General features: G+C 43.2%; 1 protein-coding gene across 1 annotated transcript in view; it reads right to left on the bottom strand.

Moving 5' to 3' along the window:
• The window catches only part of cadm4 (cell adhesion molecule 4), a 198,936-nt gene that overhangs the window by 64,361 nt on the left and 108,989 nt on the right, over positions 1–25,586 (bottom strand). The window contains exons 3-4 of the mRNA XM_079503230.1: positions 2,745–2,875; positions 2,158–2,314 (exon numbers count right to left, since the gene is read on the bottom strand). Of these exons, the coding sequence (XP_079359356.1) occupies positions 2,158–2,314; positions 2,745–2,875 (288 nt within the window). The remainder of the gene's footprint in view (positions 1–2,157; positions 2,315–2,744; positions 2,876–25,586) is intronic.

Below are 25,586 nucleotides of genomic sequence, written 5' to 3'. Positions count from 1 at the left end.
CCATGGTTTAATTCAATTTAAGATACTACATCGACTTCACTATTCAGGGGATAAGCTGGCCAGGCTCTTTAACGTGCCAGACCCTGGATGCCCAAGATGCAGCCAGACCCCAGCCTCGTTAGGCCACATGTTTTGGACGTGTCCTTCCCTCACTACCTACTGGAAGCGGATATTTGACGTATTCTCCCATATGTGTGGAACAGTGGTAACACCTTCTTTCCACACCGCCATTTTTGGCATAGTCCCCCCAAACTGTACACTCACATCTCCGCAAGCAAATGCCTTGGCATTTGCATCCCTATTAGCCCGTAGACTAATCCTCCTCAATTGGAAGTCGGATAAGGCACCTTCCTTTCAACAATGGCTGAAAGAAGTTCTATCATTCCTGCCTCTGGAGAAGCTCAGGTATAGAGTGGACAGAGCCCAAAAAAACTTTGTCCTGGCTTGGAGTGCCTTTGTGGAGTTTGTTGAGGACTTTCCATTTCAGTGAACTGTAATCCGGACTGTGTCCGACTGTCCCTGTCTTGACTCTTTTTGATCTATGATTGTCCGCTGCTTTGTCCCACCACTTTGTTTTTGTTTTTGTTTTGTTTTAGCCTAGGGGGGGAGGGGGGGAGGGAGGGGGGGGTTTGTATATGTTTGTGTGTTTTGTGTTTTCTTGTATACATGTGTATTGTCATGTGAAGAAATGTAAAAATAAAGTTTACAAAAAAAAAAGAGAAAGGCTCGCTGCTGCTCCGCTGTTGCAGCGCTGCATAGACTGTTGTCTCTTGCTCTCCGTGAGGAAAGCTTGAATTGCAAAATAACTATCTCATCATTGACATGCAGAAAAAGTATGCTACTGTTTTCTTACCTTTGTGACTGACCAATGAGAAGCAGATTGTAAATGAAATGATTACTATATTTACCCAGGGTATCTGGGCTAAGCTCAAGAACTTGTTTCCAGCCAGGCCCTGCTCATAGAACATTTCATCGTAGTGGTTCAATGCCTTGTTCAAGGGCACTTCAGCGGTGGTAATTTTAACGTGTCGGACCGCTGATTCGAACTGGCGACCTTCCGGTATCAAGACCGCTCCGCAATCCGTTCGGCCACCGCTGCCATTGTATTGTCTGCAAAGGAACTATGTGTCTGTCACAAATAAAAGTTTTCCTGCAAGCCCATGTCAAAAACACAGACAAGGCAGCTGTGCGCGAGGTGAGTCCTTCTGCAAATTAAATTGACCCAATATTATTTTGTACAACCAAGCAAAGCATAAGATAATATGATGGTTTGGAGAATAGGCTGGTCTCTCTTTTTATAAGAGAAGCCATTGCATACAGGTTCTCAAACCTTTTAATTTCAAGGACCCCCATAACTGAGAGTAAAACTCCATTCCAGATTCCATTTGTACAGTATCAGAGTTAAAAGTTATTAAACTAATTAAAGGGTCCATTTGGTTCCATTTGTACTAGTTAAACTCTCAGAGTTACAGACCTGTAAGGGTCCATTTGGTTCCATTTGTACACTCTCAGAGTTAAAGACCTGTAAGGGTCCATTTGGTTCCATTTGTACACTATCAGAGTTACAGACCTGTAAGGGTCCATTTGGGTCCATGTGTTACACTCTCAGAGTTAGACATATAATGGGTCCATTTGGAACCCCTTCAAGGAACCATGAGGGTCCCTGGATCACACCTTTGAGAGCCACTGTAATATAGAGCATATTTGATTAAATTTAGGAGCATACCATTTGTTTTTGTTATAGATTATTTTGACATGTTATAGATTATTTTAACCCTAACCCAAACAGAACCGCGCACGCACGACACATGCACACGCACGACGCGCACGTGCACATGCACGCGCACATGCACGCGCGCATGTGTCCTCTTTTTGGTCATTCAGAATATGGTAACCCTAGCATACCTGGTATCTCATCCCAACCTCCCCACCATAGCATACCTGGTATCTCATTCCAACCTCCCCACCCTAGCATACCTGGTATCTCACCCCAACCTCCCCACCATAGCATACCTGGTATCTCACCCCAACCTCCCCACCATAGCATACCTGGTATCTCATTCCAACCTCCCCACCATAGCATACCTGGTATCTCACCCCAACCTCCCCACCATAGCATACCTGGTATCTCATTCCAACCTCCCCACCATAGCATACCTGGTATCTCGCGGCCGTTGCGCATCCAGCGCAGCGTGGTAGCCGGCTTGCTCCGCGGCGACACGCATGTGAGCTCGGCCTCGCCTCCCTCCACCGCCTCCTGCTTCACCTCCACGGCCGGCGTCTCGGGCGGCACCGCCACCGACAGCGTGGCCACCTGAGTCACATTCATTGTCATGTCACATGAGGTTTACAAGTCAAAAAGTTTTTTTAGTACTTCCCATCGTGTCGTTTTTCCACAAAACAATAGAAAGGGAAGAAAAGGGGGGCAAGGAGATCAAGGCAGGAAAAAAGGCAGGGGAAAAAAAGAATGTTTGAGCAAAGCTCAAGTAAAGGGTTTCCCCTGAATGGCCTCGTGTTTCAAGATCATTTGCCTGATGAAGAATGCTAAACGGTCGAAACGTTGCCATAAATAAAGTATGTCTACTATGGAGCTCTGAAAACAAATGTACGAATGTTCCTTCATTATCCCTCATGTGCTTGCTTTCTCTACATCATATATATCTGATCAATTATATTGACAAGCCTTTGCTATACTGTACAAAAAGTGATTTCCGTTTTATAGCTTTTTACCACAAACTGTATACCTGGTGGTGCGTGGCGTCCGTGTACAGCTGGCAGAAGTAGCCGCCCTCGTCCGACACGCTGACGTTGGACAGAGCGATGCGCACCAGCCGAGGCGTGAACAGCACCATCTGGAAGCGGTCATCCTTCAGGGCTGGGGTGGGGTGGGGGGCAGAGGGGATGGTGCAAGGGTGTGTGGGAGAGGGTGGTTGGAGGATTTGGGGGTGTTATGGATCAAGGCAGGGTTGGGATGTGAGGTGGTAGTGGCGGGACAGAGAGGAATAGCACAGTCCAGATATGGAGAGGTGGGGTTAAAAGGGGGGGTGAAGGTGGGACATGGGTGTGGAAAATGAAAGATGGAGATGAGAGGCAGACGGTGTGATGGGAAATCAGAGGGTACGATACAAGAGAGGTGAGACAGCAAGAAGAGAGGTGGCGAAGAGAGACAAATGAGAGGTATGGCAGAGAAGAAAGTCGGTGGAATGTGAGAGAGGAGAGCGAAATGAGAGATAGATGGGGATGGAGATGAGAAGAGGGGAGAGGAGAATGGGCAGGAAGTGGATTGGGGGAGGGAAAAGGGAGAGAGTCATTCACTTTTGAGCTCATTTTCTATTCATGCCATTGCTATGTGTCAGTGAAGTGAGGAACTAAATTGGGGCTGCCATTCTGTACTGTATACATGCCATCCAAGCGTCGCAGTCCCGCCCCCTTTCAGTCCACGGTGTAAACGTCTTTGAATAACTTCAAAGAACACTTTTTGAAAAGCCTATGGGGAAAATGAAGGGGGAATCATTTCCTATGCCACTCGTCGTTATGAAAGGGGTTGGGACTGCGACGCTCTATATGGAGAAGGATCAGTAAAAACCAGGAAAGCAAGGAAGGAAGGAACACCTGGAGGACCAAATGGGCAAAAAAGCAAAAAGCTAATATATTTTGAATTTAATAGCATCATAACACTATGCCGTCAAATCTTCAGTCCTTGCGAAGGTCAGCCATTGCTTTTTGCATTTGTTTCATGGCCCTGCTTTTTTATAGGAATGGCACACATTCCCGAAACACCCCCGCTGGAGAGCTGAGGCTGCTGACATTCATTCCATCTTATAATGGCTTCTGAGAGAAATGTTTTATGTTTTATTTATTTATTTACAAGCAGCCATTTATATTATCTGTTTGCAGTGAGTTGAAGCCACTGCCTTGTGCCTTCACCTCCTGAATTCCTCCATTAAAGGGACAGGACACTTTTTCTTAGACTTGTGTCCTAGCTTTGTGATAGGGAGCAATGCACAATTCTTTCATATACGTAGACTTCTGGTTTCAGAGCTTTCTGCTGTTTATGTAGCTATTTATGTGTATTCCAAAAGCAACACGCATGTGAGCGTGTGTGTGTGTGTGCACGCACGCACGCACGCACGCACGCACACGCACACACACACACACACACACACACACACACACACACACACACACACACACACACACACACACACACACACACACACACACACACACACACACACACATCTGACAGCTCCAAGCTCAGTGTGTCCCCCAGTGGATCAAACACAGCAGTCTTGCCTATAGCGATAGAGCTCATAGTATGGGCAGCATAAAGAGCTCATAGTATGGGCAGCAGAAAGAGCTCATAGTATGGGCAGCAGAAAGAGCTCATAGTATGGGCAGCAGAAAGAGCTCATAGTATGGGCAGCAGAAAGAGCTCATAGTATGGGCAGCAGAAAGAGCTCATAGTATGGGCAGCAGAAAGAGCTCATAGTATGGGCAGCAGAAAATTGGACCCTATAGATATTAAACTGTGACGGCTTGTTTGTAAACAACATATACGGTTTAGGGGTAAATATGCCATGATGTTGCGGAATCTGTATTCTTTTTACACCTTTTGTTTTCAGAAGTCGCATTTTCGAGACGGTCGGCTCTCTGTGGCATTGATTCAGAATATAATGATATGCACGCACTCTCCACTACGCCCCTTCCCCCCACAACAACGGATAACCACGCCTACATAATACATTTGATGTTTCTTTTCATTTCTCAATTCTGATCAAATAAATGATGACCCTTTAAGTAACTGCATGGTATCTAGTAGTAATTTGTATCTGAAGTTTTTCATTAAGGCTCGGAGGGAGGCAAGCCGTCTAGAAGAGGCAATTAGATTAATTCAAGTGTAATTATAAAACATCTAATAAACATATTCTGAAATAGGCATTCTGCATACCGAGTAGTAGATTTGGAATGCAGAACTTTTGTTTACTTGTAACAAAGCATTTTTTTAACCACTACTGATACTCTTTCCAGGCTATAGCATAGCCAAACGCAGATATGCGATTGGCTACTGCATGAACACAAACTTGTACGCCTATTGGTGTACTTATGGTAGTGTGACTGTGAAGTGAGGGGCGCTCTTATCATCATACATCATCATACATCACATTCCGTGCTCAGCCAATGAAATCATCACAAATGTCATTCCAGCCAATCACTTTTGGCATCTTCACTTTTCTTCAATAGTATTTATGTACTTTGCTCAGCCAATCAAATCATCGCAATGGGGTGATCAGCCAATCACTTTTGGCATCTCACTTATCTTCAATAGTATTTATGTACTTTGCTCAGCCAATCAAATCATCGCAATGGGGTGATCAGCCAAGCCAATGTTTGTGTTCACACAGACCCGGAAAGCAGAAAAAGCCTGCAGCACTCCAGATTAGATGAATAGTCTTTTAGGTATGCAAGGCTCAGTAACGCAATAGGAATGAAGAACTAGCCAGCACACAATGAATGTTCTTTCCACATGTTTTATTTACCTCTGATGGACAGACATGACAACGCTGAGGAAGGCCTATCAGGTCGAGACGCCTCCACTGTCCATCAGCGCTAAATAAATGGACTTTTATTATTATTATTAAATTGTTTTTATTGGTTTTTTTTACACACAACAAGACATAGCAACATACATATATACACCACTAGACTACACATGAGCATACAATACATTAAGAACGCCTTGGGAAAATAAGTAAATAAAAAAGACTGAAATACAGGACCAAAACAGACACACAATAACGTAAGATAAAAATATAAAGGTTATATCATATTGCATTACATTACAATGTTCTCAAACAGATCGTCACCTGCCATACAAGAATTTAACTATTAGACAGCTGTCCTACACCTGAACATCCTCAGCCGGGAATTTTTGCTTAAAATAGTCCAAAAATGGCTGCCAGACCTTATAGAATTTCTGGGCGGAGCCCCTGGTGGAATATTTGAGCTTCTCGAGTTTTAGGTGTGCCATCACATCTCCGACCCAGCGTCGATGTGATGGGGGAATAGCTGATTTCCAATTGAACAGAATAAGGCGTCGGGCCAATAGGGAGGAGAAGGCTATGGCGTCGGATTGGACGACTGATGCCGTCATTTCACCAGGGACCACCCCAAACACAGCAATGAAGGGGTTAGGACTGATCTCTTTGTCACAGATGTAAGAGAAGGTCTCAAAAACAGAAAGCCAGAATTGTGATAATGATGGGCACGACCAGAACATATGACAGAGAGTGGCTGGAGCCTGGTGGCATCTGGAGCAAATCGGATCTACATCTGGATAAATCTCAGCAAGTCTGCTCTTGGAGAAGTGTAACCTATGGAGCACTTTGAACTGAAGTAGCCCATGTCTGATGCAGACAGAAGAAGAATGAATTCTTTTAATTGCCATTTGCCAAGAATTGTCCGGGATCTCAAGTCCCATATCATTACACCATGACTCCCTAATACGTTCCAGAGACGGGGATGCCATCTCTTGAATATCGCTATATATCATGCTCACCATTCCCTTCTGGTGTGGGTCTCCCTCCAGCCACTCGTCAAGCCATCTATCTGCCCGAAGTAGAGGAAATGAAGCGACATATTTCTTGGCAAAATCCCGTGCTTGTAAGTACCTGAAAAAATGTGAGCGAGGAATGTCGTATTCCTCTCTCAACTGTTCAAAGGTCATAAACGACCCTTCTTTAAACATATCCTTCACCCGTTTTAACCCCTTCCTGGCCCATAATTGAAATGCTGTATCCATAAGTGAAGGTGGAAAAAGCGCATTAGACACTAGTGGGAGACAAGATGAGGCTTCTTTATACTTAAAGTGTGTCCTAAACTGCGCCCATATACGGAGTGAGCCACTCACCAAAGGGTTATTTGTAAGCCGTTTTTTGCTGAGTGGAAGTGGAGCACAAATCAGTGAGGATAGTGACACAGGGTGAGTGGAGTGTTGCTCCATGTCAACCCATACCATTCCCCCTCCCCCATATAACGCAGCCATCCAATATGACAACTTATGAATATTCGCCGCCCAATAGTATTGTAGAAAATTTGGAAGTGCTAATCCTCCATCCTCCTTCTGTCTTTCCAAAAATGCCTTTCTAATACGCGGGGTGGTCTTATTCCAAATAAAGGCTGAGATGGATTTGTCTAGCTCTTTAAAGAAGGAATTTGGGATAAAAACAGGCACAGTTTGAAATAAAAATAGGAACCTAGGCATAATTGTCATCTTAACTGAGTTAACCCTGCCGGCCAGTGATATAGGCAATGTTGACCAACGAACAAGGTCCTGTTTAGCCTTTTCCAGGGCTGGCCTAAAGTTCGACTTGAATAAGTCCCCATATCTACGCGTCACAGTCACTCCCAGGTATGTGAAAGAATCAGAAACTACCTTTAGTGGATATGACCCGAACGACATCTTCCGAGCTAACTCATTAGCAGGGAATAACAAACTCTTAGAGAGGTTGATTTTGTAGCCTGAGAACCTGCCAAATTTTGAGATAATATCTAATGCTTTCGGAATGGAAATATGAGGGTCAGACAAATACAGGATCAGATCGTCTGCATAAAGTGATAGTTTATGCATTTGGCCGCCCCTAGCAATACCGGTGAGGTCTAAGTCGCCCCTCAGAGCGACCGCCAATGGTTCAATGGCGAGATCGAACAGTAGAGGGCTCAGTCCACAACCCTGTCTGGTGCCCCTCCCTATTTGAAAATAGTTGGAGATCATCTTATTGGTGCGAACCGAGGCCTGTGGTGAAGCATACAAAACCTTGATCCAGGTTAGGAAAGTGGGCCCGAACCCAAACCTCTCCAAGGTCGTGAAGAGATATTTGTATTCAATCCGATCAAAGGCCTTTTGAGCATCAAGCGATAACAGGACCTCCGCCGTGGGCGGGGCATCTGGGGAGTAAATGATATTGAACAGCCTGCGTACGTTACCAAAGAGTTGACGCTCCAAAATAAAACCTGTTTGGTCTGGATGTACCACCGTATGAATAACCGACTCCAATCTACTAGCCAAGGCCCTAGTTAAAATCTTATAGTCACAACAGAGTAAACTGACCGGCCGATACGATTCACACTTCAGAGGGTCTTTTCCTTTTTTGAGGAGAACTGAGATTGTGGCCTGTGTCATTGTGGGTGGAAGTGACTCCTGTTCCAATGCCTCTGCATATACACATTTCAAGATAGGAATTAGCTTGGAAGCAAATGCTTTATAAAACTCAATTGGGAAGCCATCTGGCCCTGGAGCCTTTCCACCCTTCATCTTCTTAATGGCGCGATCAATTTCAGCAACAGACAAGTTACGATCAAGGTCAGACTTGTCCTGATTACTTAGGGTCTGTAATTCAAGGTTATCAAAAAACTGAGACATCTGTACATCCTCACACCCCTCAGAGGTGTAGAGGTCCTCATAAAACTTCTTAAATTGGTTGTTTATGGCTTTTTGATCTGTGGTTATTCCATCTGAGGTGTCAATCTCAGCAATAAGTCCGGCCTCAGCAGATTGTCTTAGCTGGTGGCAAAGCAATTTGCTGGCTCGTTCACCATGTTCATAGAACTCCTGGCGAGATCTAAGGTGGAGCTCCTCCACCACCCCAGAAGATAAAATATCAAACTCTGTCTGCAAAGTAACTCTCTCCTTATATAAGTCAGTGGATGGTGAGGCTGAGTGTCTATTGTCAAGGTCTTTTAATATAGATGTCAATTCATTGAGGCGTGTAGACCGCCTCTTGTTCAAACCGGAATTAAAGGCAATTATCTGGCCCCGCAAATATGCTTTCATCGCTTCCCAAAAGGTACAGTGGCTTGTGTCTGGATGTTCATTTGTTTCCGTGAAAAAATCAATTTGGGAGTTGATAAAAACAACAAACTCTTCATTTGACAATAGACGCGCGTTCAGCCGCCATATTCGTTGCGGGGGTTCGTTGTTTGGAAAGCTCAATGTCATAGTGACTGGACCGTGGTCTGAAATAACAATGCTCTCGCACTCGCTTGACTTTAGAAAAGGGAGAAGCCTCCTGTCCAAGAGAAGATAATCAATCCTGCTGTAAGACTGATGTGGTGCAGAGAAGAAGCTATATTGCCTAGACCCTGGGTGTTTATACCTCCATGCGTCAATCACTCCATATGTCTGGAGAAAAGCCTTAATTGTCTCTGCTGATTTACTCAATATTCCAGGTGTTGTTCTGGATCTGTCCAGCAGGGGACATAGAACCGCATTCAGATCTCCCCCTAGTACCAAGTTGTGGCTATTCAAGCCTGGCAGCAGAGAAAACACGTCACTGAAGAATTTAGCATTATCCCAGTTGGGGGCGTAAACACATGCCAGTATCACCGGTATATTAAACAGATGTCCCTGCACAATAATATAACGGCCATCACTGCCCGATATCACCCTTGATTGTACAAACTGCACATCTCTATGTATAAGAATGGCTGTACCGCGGAACTTGGCATCAAATTTGGAGTGGAAAATCTGGGAGAAGCCCCCCCTCTTCAGCATGTTATGGTTCTTATTAAGCAAATGTGTTTCAGTCAGGAAGGCTATATCGGTTTTCAATTTTGATAGATGTGCAAATATTTTGCTGCGTTTCACTGGGTGGTTAACCCCTCTAGTGTTCCACGTTGTAAATTTTGTATTGGCCCCCCCAAATATATTAGAATTAAGTACAGCCATATCTGGGTGGGAAACATAACAAAATGACCTCCCGGTCAGAAGCAGCACAGGTACAGTACCATTTAGTTAGCCGTAACTCTCTGCAAGAACAATGCAACCTTGTAGACATGAGCAAAAAACATGAAGGAAAACAAAAGTACAAACACATAACACAAAACATCCAAAAACCCCTCTGCCGGCCCCTCCCCCAATGAGAGACTGCAAAAACCCCTGTTCCTCTGTCCTCGTTCGACAAAAACATACTCAAAGCTTACCCTGTGGGGCTGAGCCCTACCAGAGCCGTGTAATACTTAAAACAAAAATAATACCAACCAGTCTGACCACAATCGGTCTTTATCTATTATAATAAACTGAAAAAACATGCTCGTTAAAATTGGAACACTGAATATCCATCTGCATGCGTGCATCACAAAAAAAAAAAAAAAAAAAAAAAGTACAAATACACATGCACACGTACACGCACATGTACATGCACATGCACACGCACACACCCACACATACATACAGTAATAATAGCAACTTTGAATGGTACATTTATATGCCTACACGCACGCACACACACACACCCAAACTCACTCACACCAACACAATGCACACATGCATAATGGCAAATAAGGACGTATATTCCAGTAGGGGGCACCCCAACACTGTGACCAAATCTCTGACAGAATCTCTGAAGTACCCTCTTGGAAAGTGCCTCGTTGGCCTGACCCCGGAAGTGAAAGGAATAGGGAAACGTCCTTCAAAATAAAACGTTGAGGTGTAATAATAAACAATAATAATATGGGCTGGCCCAGCCCACACAGCATAAACGCGACCCGCTCTGCACCTCATTCACAAGACGAAAAATAAACTATATTCTACAAAGCAAATCAGTGTCCCCATTTCCGGTAAATACATTAGATTAAATTAGATTATGAGGCCAGCCGCGTCCATATAAAATGGACGCAACCAACCCCACTTACATCATGGGGAGAGTCGGGAGTCCACAGACTCGGCCAGTCCCGTCTGGTTTAACCTCAATCACATTTCACATGAGAGAAAAAAAAAAGAACCACAGCCTTCGAAGCAATTCAGTGTTCCCACATTTGCTAGATGCAATGATAAATTATGATGAGGCCGGCCGCGTCCACACAAGATGGACGCGACCGACCCCACTCCCAACAACATACATAATACAAAGTGAGCGTCTCACAGCACACAAATAACACCGTCGTGAAGCAACGGGATAAAGCAGACAAGATAATAGAAATAAAATAGAGAATGAGAGGATGTGAATGTTCTTCCTTATGTTACCGAAAACAAATAAAACACCCCCCCCCCCCCAAACGCTGCCAATTTCACTGCGCAATCCCCGTGAAATATATAATACTACATATATATTCACACACAGTATTGTTAACCCAGTCCATAAACAAATTGAAAAAAAATAAAATAAGGAACACAGCGGATCGGTCCAAATGTCCCGTCAGTATCAGAACCCAAATAATAAAAATAGAGTGCAGCCTACCCGTGCCACGGCGTTCATTCCGGGGAAAGAGAAGGAATAAAGTAAAACGGGCACAAAGATACACACCTTTAGTTGCCGGGTAAATATAGCGTATCCATAAAACTTAAATCCTTACGAACCGGCCGCTGAGTCCAATCCGTTTATAGTCCGCTGGGCGCTCCATGAAGAAGAGACGCTACATCAAAGCCATCAGATAACCATTAATCACTCGCGTCGCCGCCGCTATTTCTTTGGATGCAAATTCTTCTGTATGAAGTCTTTAGCCTTTGCAGGATCCTTGAAATTTGTGCATTTGCCATCCGATGTTGTTATTTTTAATTCTGCAGGATACCATAGCCCGAACCTTACCCCTTCACAGGACCTGAGCAAGCCCCGTGCCTCATTAAATTTAGCGCGCTGTTGGGCCACGGCGTGCGTAAAATCTTGATGGACGTGGATAACATCTCCATCCGTGGTGGTCACTCGGTTCCCCTGTCTGGATTTCTTCAGAATTTCTTCCCTCTCCTGGAAGTAGTGACATCTGACGACGAATGCTCTCGGTGGAGCGCCGTCTTCCTCACTCCTCGCGCGTAAAGTGCGATGGGCAATATCCAGGGTGGGTAGCTTGGAGAGGTTGAAGGCGTCTTTCAGGCACTGAGACACAAAGTCGGTTGGACGTTTTCCATCCTCCCTCCTTTCTTTAATTCCAGTAATACGCAAATTAAATCGACGGGACCGAGCCTCACCATCCTCCAAACGGGCTTTATGGGTTGCTAGTTCTTTCAGAACCGCCGCAAGATCTCGTTCCAAGGTGATGATCCTATCAGACTGGTCGCTGACGGCAGCCTCCATTTGCATGAACTGTGTGCCCAGGGCCTCGATCCTAGCGTTGGCATTATCATTAGCCTGCTTAATTTCCGCCCGGAGATGGTCGACCTGGGTCTTAATCCCCTCGACCTGGGCCTCCCCTTTGTCGAGAAGTTCCTTCCTCAGATCTGCAATAGCCTGGAGGATAGCCTCTTGTCCACCGGCCGGTGTAGCATTAGCAACATCAGGGCTAGCTTTATTCTTCTTGCTCATTGTCGCCTGCAGTTTTATAACGACGGCAAAACTTGCGAAAATGTCCTCAATGACTCTGTTAATATTCCCAAGCACGTCTGTGGCACTTTTGTGGACAAACTGATTGTTTAATTACATAAAACACAATACCGGTAGGGAGCTCAACCAAAACGTGATGTCCTCACATGGCGCTGCCCCGGAAGTCTCTAAATGGACTTTTAATGTGTGTTTACAGCTGTAAATGTCATGAGATGTCTTGTGACATCACATCATGTGGGTGAGGCGCCCCTCAACGTCACACGAGATTTTTGAGAAACTGCAACTGAAAATAATTCAAAGTCCATTACCGTGCGTTATGCATTATTCAACTCTTGATCTGTCCCTATCCCCATCGTTTCTTAATAGATCATCACAGTCACATAATTCAGTAGGTCTCCAATTTCCACCATAACAGCAGTATATTTTTTTCCGGCTGCAGCCAACATTATGGAAATATGTTCTGTTGTGTTCCTCATTCAGCAGCCACAAGGTTGCTCATCCATACTATCCATTATCCAGTCTGACAATGTACCAGCAGTGCCAGGAAAAAAAGAACAAAACAAAAAAACACTATTTTCAATAGTTTGTTGACAAATGTAATGGCTTCAGCAGCTCTATATGGGTATGAATTGCATTATTGCACAACCTTGGGGTGGTTTTAGCTTTATTAAAAATGGCATAGTAATTCTTGATGTGTTACGTGAGAACAGTATAAAGTACCCTGTAAAGGAGTCCATTGTGTGACTGTCTAGACAACATTAAGAAGAATACTTCTAGTTTGGTATCGAATTATTGACTTTTGATTGCTGTTTAATCAGACCTAATTGGAGTCTATAATTGTAGCAGTTGAGTTGTTTAACACAAAATAATAATAATAATAATAATAATAATAATAATAATAATAATAGTAATAATAATAATAATAATAATAATAATAATATATAATTAATTATAATTATAATTATAATTATAATTATAATTATAATTATAATTATAATTATAATTGTAATTATAATAATTATAATCTGTGAACAGCTAATCTCCGGCACCGTTAACCCAGTCGATGCCAAATGTTGCACACACACTCCCTGGATGCCAACGATGAACCTCTGCCCCAAGATTTCCAGAACGGCCTGTTATAGCGCCACCAGGAGGCCGACTTTTGAAAAACACATTTTTGGATAAAAATCCCGCAAATCGTTACACACTATCTCTATAGGCATGTGTTCAAGATGGATCTGTCCGATATTTCATATTCCATCCTAATTGGCTAACATTGGCTTTCAAAGTTTGCAGGATTGGCCCTTTTGAAACAAAAAGCCTCAAATCATGAACACAGCGTGCAATTTACGTGAAATCTTTCACAGACTTTCCTACTATAGGCTGAGGAATATATCCCACCCTTTTTACATTGGCCTGTTATAGCGCCACCTACAGGTGGATTTTTGCAAAACACATTTTTGGAACTGGTGTAAGAACAAATGGCACCCTTTTCACATTGTTTTTACTATTATTGTCTCCACCAGGCCGAAGGCATGGGGAGAGAGTATGTTTTGCACTCTGTCCGTCCATATGTCCATCCGTCCGTGTGTCCGTCCGTCCGTTACCAGCTAATCTCCGGCACCGTTAACCCGGTCGATGCCAATTAACTTTGCACACACACTTCCTAGATGCCAACGATGAACCTCTGCCCCAAATTAGAGGAGATGGCCCCAAAACATTTAGAGCAATCCAACACCATTCATGGTCATCACATATTTCTAGTTGCTAAAATAGTTATTATGTGCGCCACATACATGCACAGTTGCACACATGCCTGTGCGCACACATACTGTACAGTAGGCCTACACAGTCAAACGAAATGCTTATAATGTGAATGCACAGACCTTAGGCTACATGCTCAAACAGACCTCTGCATGAAAAGGAAATCACTACTTAACTACTTAGGCATGCAGTGGACACTTAGGTTCAATGCCACTAGCCTTTCAGCTGAGGAATAACTTACTCCTGTGCCATGACAGCTTTCTCCGAGCCTGCATTAGTGAACATTCACCTCTATCTCTCTTTTCCAGACAAACCAACGAGCAGCCCCCGCTAATTTGCAATGTCACTCCAATGTACAACTCTGCGGAGAACAGAAAACTTAAACTTACGGCCGAGGAGTGTGGCAGCACCGGGGACAATTATCTGGTGCTTGGCACCAATGGCGCTCGTGTAATATTAAACCTTCAGTTTTGAAATAAAAGTTCAGAGAGAGTTCACACAAGTATGTCTCGTGGAGAAGCTCTAGGCTACGTTGGTACAACATGACAGATGCCTCTTGGCCCCCAGATTGGCTTGGAGAGTTGTTCATATATCATCGGGTGCTGGAAACCTTGTACGTCCAACTCCAAAACCCCTACTTTTCAGGCAATAGAAAAAGGAACCACATCTGTTCCAATGGATCCAAAGCAGTTATTATTTAGTCACAAGCTCTTGTTAATGCTTTTCATTGGTTCAATGTTTGTAAAACCCACAGACACACAAGCTCACATTGTGTGAAACTTTAGTATGACAAGGCGGGGCATTGATTTACAAAAAAAAGAAAGAAAATAACATAAAGTTAATATATGGAGATACAAGGTCTCTGCCCGACAGCAAGGACATTCAACATATACCAGTTGCACAGTGGCTATGTCACACTGTTAAGAGTTCTCTTTTTTCCCCCCAATTGTTTTAACGGTCATTAGATTACCCTATTGTTCATTTTGTGTCTTGGCATTTTTATTGTTCATCTTATTGGCTTTCATTCAATATTCATGTCTGTAAAGCATTTGGGGAGTCTGTTTGGGGAAAGTGGTACGCACGTTGGGTTTATTGTAATCATCAACAGTAAGTGGGTGTGACTCCTTAACGTGGCTAGTACAGTACATGCCTTTGAGTTAGGGAGATTGTAACAGACAAGCTACTGTGTGGGTCGAGCTGAGATAAATGGGACTGGGCTGAATGCCACGATTCAGCCACCCTATAAACAGATTGGAAACAAAGAGCAACCAAACCTATCATCTCAAAAGGTCAATTGTAAATTCAATAAACACTGCGCAGCATCTCAATTTCACCCTGTTGAATCTTCTGTGTGTATCCCTAGCTATGTATTTATTTATTTATTCATTTCGTACATTTTTTTTCTGTAAAGAATACAGTTATAAATACAATGGTGGTTTTTCACCTCTGGTGGGCTTGCTGTGGTGGAAAAAGTACTTACTACTTCTTACTTTACTACTTCAGTATCGCATCATTACTGCAATGTAGAATGCTCTTTTACAAGCAAAAATCTGGTATAAAGAATGTACTAAAATACTCATCATGCAGAATGTCCTATTTCACAATAAGTTATATATGACAATTTATAAAGGAACTAGTAACTAAAGTTATCAAATAATTGCATGGAGTAAAAGTACATTTGCCTCTGATCATGAGATGTATATTGTATAGTACAGTAGTACAGAAAATTGGATTTACTCTAGTAAAGTAAAAGTACCTCAACAATGTACTATATAGTACTGTGCTTGAGTAAATGCACTTAATTACTTTCTACCAGTGTGAGTGAGTCCAACAGTAAACCAAAGGTAAATGCTGTTATATGGAGCGAAGTACATCTCCTCGACCGTAGCTCTGATAAGGTTTCCAAAAACAGTTCTACATAGGGATAGGACAGGTTATTGTCCCCATTCTTATTGTTCTTATTGGTGTTCTGTTGATTGCTTGTTCATTACTGCAATCCTTGCTGATTCCGTGTGTGATTTCACATTAGTCTGTTTTTCTTAGTTGCACTAGTAGTACAGTATACTGTATGCTGCAAAACCATGCGCCCTTCAGGAGAAATAAAGTTGAAGTTAAAGTTAAAGTTGATCCCAGGGGGCCCCAGGCTGAGGCCCTGCAATGAGCGGAGTGTGCCTCAACGAATGAGACGAGAATGAGTAGGAGAGGAAGGCGAGAGGTGAGCGCGCAAACAATTTTCCTTTGTTACACTAGAGAGTATGAAATCGACAGGAGGAAAATTATGATGTTATGGGATATTGGCAATCGTAGACTATACAGTATGGCTGGTTATATGGTTCAATGTCTGCATGTTCCCCCTTTGTACTGACTCAATCCTGCACCTCTTATTATACTGTATCTCCTCTCTTCCTGTGTATATTTCCCCATCTCTATTTCATTATTTCACCCAGTTTTTTAGCATCCTTTTTTATTGGCGCAGGCTCAATAACAAAATGGCAGACGCGTCCCTGATGCAACACCCCCAACAGTCTCACAGCATAATTCATCACAACATATGCTAGACGGCGGCTTTGTATTTTCTACTTGTCTGTGTGTGCGTGTGTGTGTGTGTGTGTGCGCGCGAGAGTGCGCATGTGAGACCTAGAGACAGAGAGAGAACAGCAAAGCGGGGAAGAAATGGAGTAATATTACTATAATGCAGCGGGTGGGAGAAATGCAGGGGGAGAAAGACAGGAATCCAGGAGGGAGGGAAAGGAGACGTGGTGCGGTGAGCCCACCCTTCTCGTCCGTGTAGCACACTAATCCCTAACAAAAACCTGCCCTCAAACTGTGCCAGAGCCCCAATTCCCTACTGATAGCTACATCTATCCCCTCTCTCTCTCTCTCTCTCTCTCTCTCTCTCTCTCTCTCTTTACTAAATGGCAACTAAATGTCAGACTTTTGTACGAGTTGGAGCTCACCTTTATTGTTGCACCTCATTTGCATGCGGCAGAGGGCCTGAGGTAAAAAGAGAGACAGAGAGAGAGAGAGAGAGATACGGGCCACTGAGACACAAATGAGGGGTCCATTTGAACAGTTTCGCCGCTCTATTACAGCTATCTGCACCGTGGAATCTCATAAAACATGCCCATTATGGCTCGCTCTCCGCGCAAACCTGGCAAACCTCATTCACTCCCGCCATAACAGCAGCAGCCTATTTGGGGCAGATACTGTTTTGGAATGAGTTGGAGCTGGAATAGGTGTTGCCAGGCACATGGTAATAGACCAGAGATGGAAAGAGCCCTATACAGTGAGCGATAGAGCACAATGCATGGATGGAAAGTGTGTGTGTGTGTGTGTGTGTGTGTGTGTGTGTGTGTGTGTGTGTGTGTGTGTGTGTGTGTATGTGTGTGTGTGTGTGTGTGTGTGTGTGTGTGTGTGTGTGTGTGTGTGTGTGTGTGTGTGTGTGTTCCTAGAAAATGGTCCTGGCCAGATTCAGGGCTTACAGGAGCCAAATGAGTCGCCAGCGGTCTCTGCGTCGATGCTTTACACCTCCCCTGGACCTCTGCATCATTTGGCGGTGCTCTCCTCTGTGCCCTGCACGTCTCTCTGTCTCTCTCCTGACAAGCCTTTTCTGTATTCAGCTGCAGCTGTCGCCATCTCTTTCTTAACCTCGCCGACACTCTCGTTCCCTTTAGTTTCTTAGTTTCCTCTCATCAGAGAGCATGAGAGAAAGGGAGGAGAGGAGAAGAGGAACAGGCTGTGTAAATACTTAATGGCACATATAGCCCTGATCTGACAGAATTGGGCAAGGTTTCCCGAGGTAGCGACTTCACCTGGACATTTACTGCTCCGTATCGCTCAGTGATCAGTCACAGTGGGTAATGGAGGGAAGGGCAGCAGACGGAGTGAGACGGAATGAAGTGCAGCACAGTACAGCCCTCGGGGTCTATATATTCAAACCATGGGCTCTTTTTTTGTTCATTTCTTTCGCTCTTTTGTGTGTGTGGTGCTTCATTGTGGGTTATGGAGGTCTACCTTCAACGTAGACCTCCTTAGCGACTTGTAATTTTAGTAATAAATTAGTTCTGCCGCTATATGAGGCCGCTTTTGCTGTGGTAGTTCTACTGTGTTTCTTGTTTCTTTATCTTTTCAAGATTCATGACATTTAGTTCCGTACCGTCACCGAATGCTGCTTCACATATGTACATACATTTGTTTTATGTGGTCCTTTTTAGTTAGTTAGACATTAGTTTCAATTCCAGCCAGAACAATGGACACCACCGGCAGATGGAAAATATATTTCTTTGCTGTCGGGTGGAAACCTTGTAGGCCAAAACTGTTACTTTTCAGAAAATTGGAAAAAGAACCATGTGTTCCCATGGTTCCACTGTAGTCACAAACTCTTTTCATTGGTTAAAAAAAACCCTAACCACTTTCACAAAGGAAAATAGCAAAAGATTGCTGCTATGAGATTTTGAGATTTTCAAAAGGTTGAGCAACACTATCTATACATGTACCTGCCCTCAGTAGACAATAGACATGGTGAATGTGAGATCGCCGGCCAACAAGAAGGTCAAGCTATCATCCCTGATGAAAGACCAACATGATTACTGTGCTAACGGAGACAGGCTGAATGGGAATATACCAGACTATCTGATTATTTCATCCAGACAGCTTCACGGTAGTGCGAGCCAACAGAGGGATAAACAGAAAAGAAAAGAAAGGTCTTGCTCTCTTTGTTAACTCCAGGTGCAGGTCCATATCTCTCTACCCTCAACATAGAGCTGATGATTTTTTTGTTGTTGTTTTGATTGTTACTTTGTTTGTTAAATTGTAATCGGCTGCGTATGTCGGTGGCGTCACTCGGCCAATCAGGGACTAAGTATATATGTATGTTGGTGGCGTCACTCGGCCAATCAGGGACCAAGTATATATGTATGTCGGTGGCGTCGCTCAGCCAATCAGGGACCAAGTATGTATGTATGTATGAATGACGTGACGTGAAAAAGGGGAGGGGACTGGATTTTTATTTTCATTCACAGCGAGAAAACGAAACAAAAAAAGTTATTCACACGGATTTGTTTCCTCATATCCAGCACGGCCGGACTTTTAATACCATATACAGTATATTTATTGGCTACTTCGGTATGCATTTATTTGACAAAATGTTGTATAATCCGGGATTCGAACTAGCGGCGCCAGGTGAAATAATACATATTACCACTGGGAGATTTTATATAGCTCTCTACTCCCCCTAGTGGACATAATATCTAAATTGTGAAATGCGCAGAACTTGCAAACCTCTGCAAAGAAAAAAGGACAAGGTCAGTGGCATTTAACTGTATCTGCCAAAACCATTGCCACAGCCGACAGTATTACTAGTTGCTATTTGCTACACATTTTGAAAGAAAAAGTGCAAAATGTAACCCCCCCAATTGATTATATTTACTAAAATTGATTAACATTTTTTTTTATAATCAATTAAATCGATTAGTTCCTTAATCTGTTGCACCCCTAATTGATACCAAATAGGCTTGAATCGTGGTGATGCATCAGGTTCTATGAGGAGAGCATTGTAACCACCGCAAAAAAGCTTTCCCCAACAACAAGCCCTGATCAATGGGGACATGAAAGCCCTGATGAACAGAGTGAACAGGGCTTTCATGGCAGGGGACACTGAGGGGGCCGAAGGCTGTTCAGAAGGAACTAAAGAAGGAGCTGGGGGCGGCCAAGGACAATTACAACCACAGACGGGAGGGCAGGCCACAGGCCAACAGCCCCAGGGAGAAGTGTATACGTGCGTGTTGGGGGGGTGGAGGGGGGGGGGGGGTTAGAAAGATAACTGGTTACAAACAGCCAGGCACTATACTGTTGACGGGACCCTGGCGTGTGTGCGACAACGCATTATGTGACAAAAGTTACATGATTTGTGCAAGGATAAAGGTCCTGCCACAATGTAAACCTCTCACTAGACCCTTTTACTTCTTCTCTAGCAGACCAGAGCAACTCACTGGGTCGTTTCAATGACATCCATTCTGTTTTTTCACTCTGACCATCACAGAAGCCCTCGTCTAGTCCCAGACCATTAAAAAAACACCACAACCTCGATGCGCTTGTCTCTGCCATTGTTTTCGCCCATAAATCATTTAGCCTGCGAACGCACGCTGCAAATCTCCGATACAAATTAAACTTTGATGAAGAAGCAATGCTAGCTTCCTCCCCCAAAAGAAAAAAAGGAAAAGAAAAGCGGTTCGAGATCAACGGGCAGCACCCCAATCTAAGGAAAGTTTGGCGAATTCCTGACTTTAAATTAACTTGACTTGACTGATTAACTGCCTCCAGCACATCTTAGACGCAGTGCAAAGAAAATGCAGTTGATTTCACCTGAAATGGACTGAACTAAAGTAGCCTTGAGATGGACTCCTCCGGGAAAGAGGAAACAAGAGAGGTAAAAAACATCCTGGTGAGAACTATATGGCCCCTGGAACTATATGGCTGGGCGATATAACTTAACAATATGACCATTATTTCAAATGTTTGCCTCCCTCAATCACAATTAATGACCGAAGTAAAAGGAATGAAAAAATTGCAGATCTACAAGCTCACAACGTTGCAAGAGCTGCTGTGTATTTTAAGACCTGAAAATAAAATATCATCATCATTACCATGATCAACCTCGTTAATTTTGTTCCTTCAGGGACAGAGTTTTATAGCCTAGAGGTGTAGAACAAAGCAGTACAAAAATAGCTTTGTTCCAGCAGCCATCACTCAGATGTACTGTAGTAGCTGCACTAGCAACATAACCGCTATTTCACCTCAGTGATGAAACTTGGCAATTCATTCAAACATCTTATTTTGGTCAGCTGCTGTGTGCCCTGTACTCCTTTCCTCACTATTACCCAAAGTTGAATAGAAATGACACTCCCTGTTTGCAGTCACCGCCACTGTGCGCCACATAAGCTACAGTAAATAGAAATAGAATGAAATTCTATTTATTTAGTTCAAATTCACTTTCACTTCTGCTTTACAATGTCCACCCTACAACCTTGAACCTCCTCCTGTCCCCACAACACCTCTTCTCCAAAACCCTAAATCTCTGCCACTCGTTCAATTACACTCGCTCACTCCAGCATGGCAGTGTTATATCACTGCGGTTTGTTCAACCGAGCAGTAATTAAGCCACATATAAAGACCTCCATGTAAAGGTGGCCTTACACTAGCCGATTTTTTTCAATCTGAAATCTGATAGCACCACACACTACAGGATAATCGGAGCGGGGCAGAGCAAATATCAAACATTCTTGATGTTGATCGGGCCGATCCCGATCACGCTTTGAGCGGTCGGGCACCCCCCGAGTGTCAAAAATGCCCGATTATCGGCTAGTGTAAGGCCACCTTTAGTTATGTGAAGTATGTGATGGTCACATATTTCGGCAGGTCACCAATCCCACCGTAACACTGGAGTGGCCCAGTGTGAGTGAGGGAATAGCCTAGATTTTGGGCATTGGAATTTAATTGCCATTCCTCTCTGGAGGAACCCACAGGAAGACAGAATGGAGTCACGACAAGCAGTGTTGAGAAGTAGCTACATGTAAGTGCATTTACTCAAGTACTTTACTTAAATTTTGAGGTACTTTACTTGAGAACTTTCGTTTTTTATACTTTAAACGCCCAGTCCTCCTGAAAGGCAAATATTGTACTTTTTACTCCACTACAAGTTACTTTGTAGATTTAGATTATTAACCAATTAAGCCCTATATCATATTTTCTATTGAAAAATAGCTGATCCACGAGCTACTGGAAAATAGCTGATCTTGTGTGTTTGTAGATTTACTATTTTTGCTGGACAAGCTGGAGCAAAGAAATTGTTAAATAGGCCATTCATAACGAGTACAGTATGTTCACTTTTGGCACAAGTATAATTTTATGGCAATCCTTTTGTACTTTTACTGCTACTTTTTACTTGAGTGCTTCTTCCAGCAGTACTGAGCACACCCAGCCACTCCAGGGTCCAGAGCCATGAAAGCCACCAGGTCCTGAGACTACATCCCCACCCTGAGCCTTGTCCTTCCATACTGCAGGTCCCTCAGCTCACCTGCACAGTTTGCACTTTCCATTCTTGTGTTAATCAATCTTTTAACCTTCGGTAGAGGTGTAGTCTTTTACCAGTGAACCAGAACATTATACAACCCTCCACATCCATCAGGCTCCCTGCAGGAGACCAGTACAATCACAGAGGTCATCACATAGCACTTGACCAAAGATATGGCACTGTGATAAGCACAGAAGCAACAGCGACATTAAGACATAATCATGATTATTCAATATGAAGCAAAACCATAATAATCAGGATTATCGTTTTAGCCATAATCGTGGCTATGCAGCCTTGTGCAGCAGCAGTTTCTGGATCCGAGCCCACTTGAATTTAGATTTTTCAGTATGTTTATTTTAAAGATGGAGTGCCACAATTTTTGTATTTTTCCAGTTTTTCATGTGTCTATGAGGTGACAGTACTTCATTAGACATCCTGGAGTCGTTTTTATGTGCAATGGTGTATTAACTTTGTATTTAGGGTTTCTTCCTGGAGAATGAACCCTTGACAGTCAAACGGGCCAATTAAGTAAACAGTAATATAGTGACATCACATTATCAGCCCCTCCCCTAACCCCTCCCCCTTTATCATACAACTACAGCTGTGGGTGCGGCTTCAGTTCAGGTGGATCACCACCCATCACCACCCACCAGGCAAACCAGGCAATCAATGAACTGGTGGGCGTGCCCACATAAAAACAACATTTTAACAAATACTGTACACTTTTTTGAAAAAATTATACCTCCTTATATAACAATAAAACCTGATGATCATACATGTTTTAGGGTGGAAAAAATCACGGCACTCCATCTTTAATGATCAATCAATCGATTCTGTTCCGGCTTTGATCAATGGAGCCAAAGTAGTGTACTTTAAGTTCTTATTTATTGATATCACTATGAAAACATTTTTTTAAGGTTTTAAAGAAAAATACCATGTCATATTGTTTATATTAATATTCTTAGAGTTTTTGCCTATTATTCTTTTGCCTATTATACAGGGGTCCCAAGTGGGCCCTGGACCACAGGTTGCGGAATCACTGCCCTAGTGTCAAGATGGATGCCTTAATTGCCTACAGTGAGACCAAATCCACCTATGGATACAAATAACATAACCTGAGCCTGAACCTGAGAAGAAAACGAATGCAGTGTTGAGCAACCCCCGGGCCTTCCACGGAAGAGCACAATGCCTCGTTATCCTATCAGTTACGATGGTAATGACTCGCCAATAAAGCCTTTCGCAAAGCAAGCAACATCATCTAGCTGCAAAGCTGCACTCTAATGAGGAGTTGTAATGAGCAGTGATCTCAAATGTAATGGGGGTTAACGGAGGATTACGTTGAGCACTTTAATGCCAGGCTTTTAGAATGGACAGAAGCAGTGTCTCTGTTTTTCCCAAGTAGACAAGAGGAAAAAAAACAAAAAAAACAGTCAAATAATTCAGTTATTTGACTATTTAATGTGGAATCATTATGGAGGCGAGGACATTTGGACCGAAAAAAATGTAAATGTGCGAACGCCGGTGAGGCATATAGTTAATGGGTTTAAAAAGTCTGGCTTCGACCATAGCCTCAGGGAAGAATAACAAAAAGGTGTGCACGGCAGGCACGCAGGCACGCAGGCACGCACATGCATGCACGCACATGCATGCACACACGCTTCTAACCATACTCATACTCACTCACTCACTCACTCACTCACTCACTGCACTCACTCACGCTTTTCATTCATGTGTGCAAATTCTCTCACTTGATCCACATGTACACTTTGTGTGTCTCCACTGATTGCAAAAGCCACGCACAAAGATTGTGTCCAAAGCAGGGAAAAATGATAAACCACACAAATCCATTGAAAAGTGAGAAAAGAAAGAAAGAATAATCTCTACAAGTGAAGCAGAAAGAGTCATCTTGCTGTGTGTTGCAGTCTGACCACAGACGTGCCAAATTTGAAGTCTGGGGGGGATAGATCTGCAGTGCACCGGTAAATGAGCCAGTATGAGTGTCTGCCATGCCGGCAAAGCCCCCAATCTCTTTTTGGGTCTTTTTCTCAGCTGAGGCCCGGCTCCCGACCGTCACTGTGTCCAACTCCACAGACTTCCTGGCAATGAACCTGCATGGGTAGGCCCATGGGGCTTGAGCAGAAACATGACTGTGTCTACATTTCATTTTTGTTTTGAAGAGCTTGGCTTTCGAAATAAGTGAAAGGCTTTGCTCTAGTAGTCTGAAACTGCAAGCTGATATCAAGTAGAATGCCACAAGGCAGTGGGAAATCTTTGAGAAATACAAATGATTTTATATTATTATGTATGGTTTTATTCATCATTATTTATGATGAATACAATTATGTTTGATGTCAATGACCTCCATATTGACCTCCTGTGTTTCTGGAATGAAGATTGAATTGAATATTTGAGCGCGGTCTGTACTGAGATGGATGGTTGGCTTGACTCTGACTGCTGATATCAGCTACGCTACATGCAAGTCAATGATGCTGATGGCGCGTCCAAGGCTCATGATGATAAATGTCCACCAATGTTTAACTGCACATGACTGCCAACACTTGACAGTACAATATATGCAGGGAGTTAAGAGTAGAATACTAGTATAATGAAATTAATAACATCAAATTAATAATGTACTGGCAGTCTGGCATTTGAGTAAACTATCAATTATATTAAAAAAAACGTTCATCTTGGTGGTGGTGCACAGACCAATCTACTACTACTACCACTAATAGGTTCACAAAGCTAACCCGGGCTACTATTATAAATCAGATATATACTGTATCCAACTCTTAAGTCCGGACCTCAGACGTTTTTATTTTATTCATGAAATATTAATAACCAGAACAGTAATGAAATTAAAAAATAAAGAGTAGATCAATACATGTAATAAATCATGTATGACAGAGAGCACAAATCCTAGCACGATAAATATTAATAAACACGTTTAAAAAAAATAATGAATTACTCCTGCTGGAGAAGAGACTCGGCAACTCGCCAGAGAAATGAGCTTGCTGGATTCATCAGATGTCCCTTGAAATAAAGTATAAACACGTTCTATCAAACATTTCTCAGAGGCAGCGACTCTAAAAGGAGTTGAAACCAAAGATTGCCCGTTAGATATACACACACACATAACAAATTATATCTCATATTTAACAACTACACAGACATCAGAGCCAGTGGAAAATTTCAAACGGGCTAGCTGAGATAAGACTTCTCTCAGAGTCAGCGGGGGAACATGAGCACTGACCGCCTGGCCTGGAGATTGTGACGAGGCATACAAGTGGGACCTCACACACCTCAGAAAAAACTCCAAGCTTATTTTCAAGTAGGCTCGATCTTGATAAATCAACCACCCAAAAAAAAAAAACCAAACAACTTTAAACTGCATTCTGTGGTATTTTGAAAATTATAACTGTTTTCTCCTCCACTAT

This window comes from Electrona antarctica (genome assembly GCF_951216825.1).
Source record: "Electrona antarctica genome assembly, chromosome: 6".
In the NCBI taxonomy this organism is placed as follows: Eukaryota; Metazoa; Chordata; class Actinopteri; order Myctophiformes; family Myctophidae; genus Electrona; species Electrona antarctica.
This window is presented reverse-complemented; position numbering and strand designations above follow the sequence as displayed.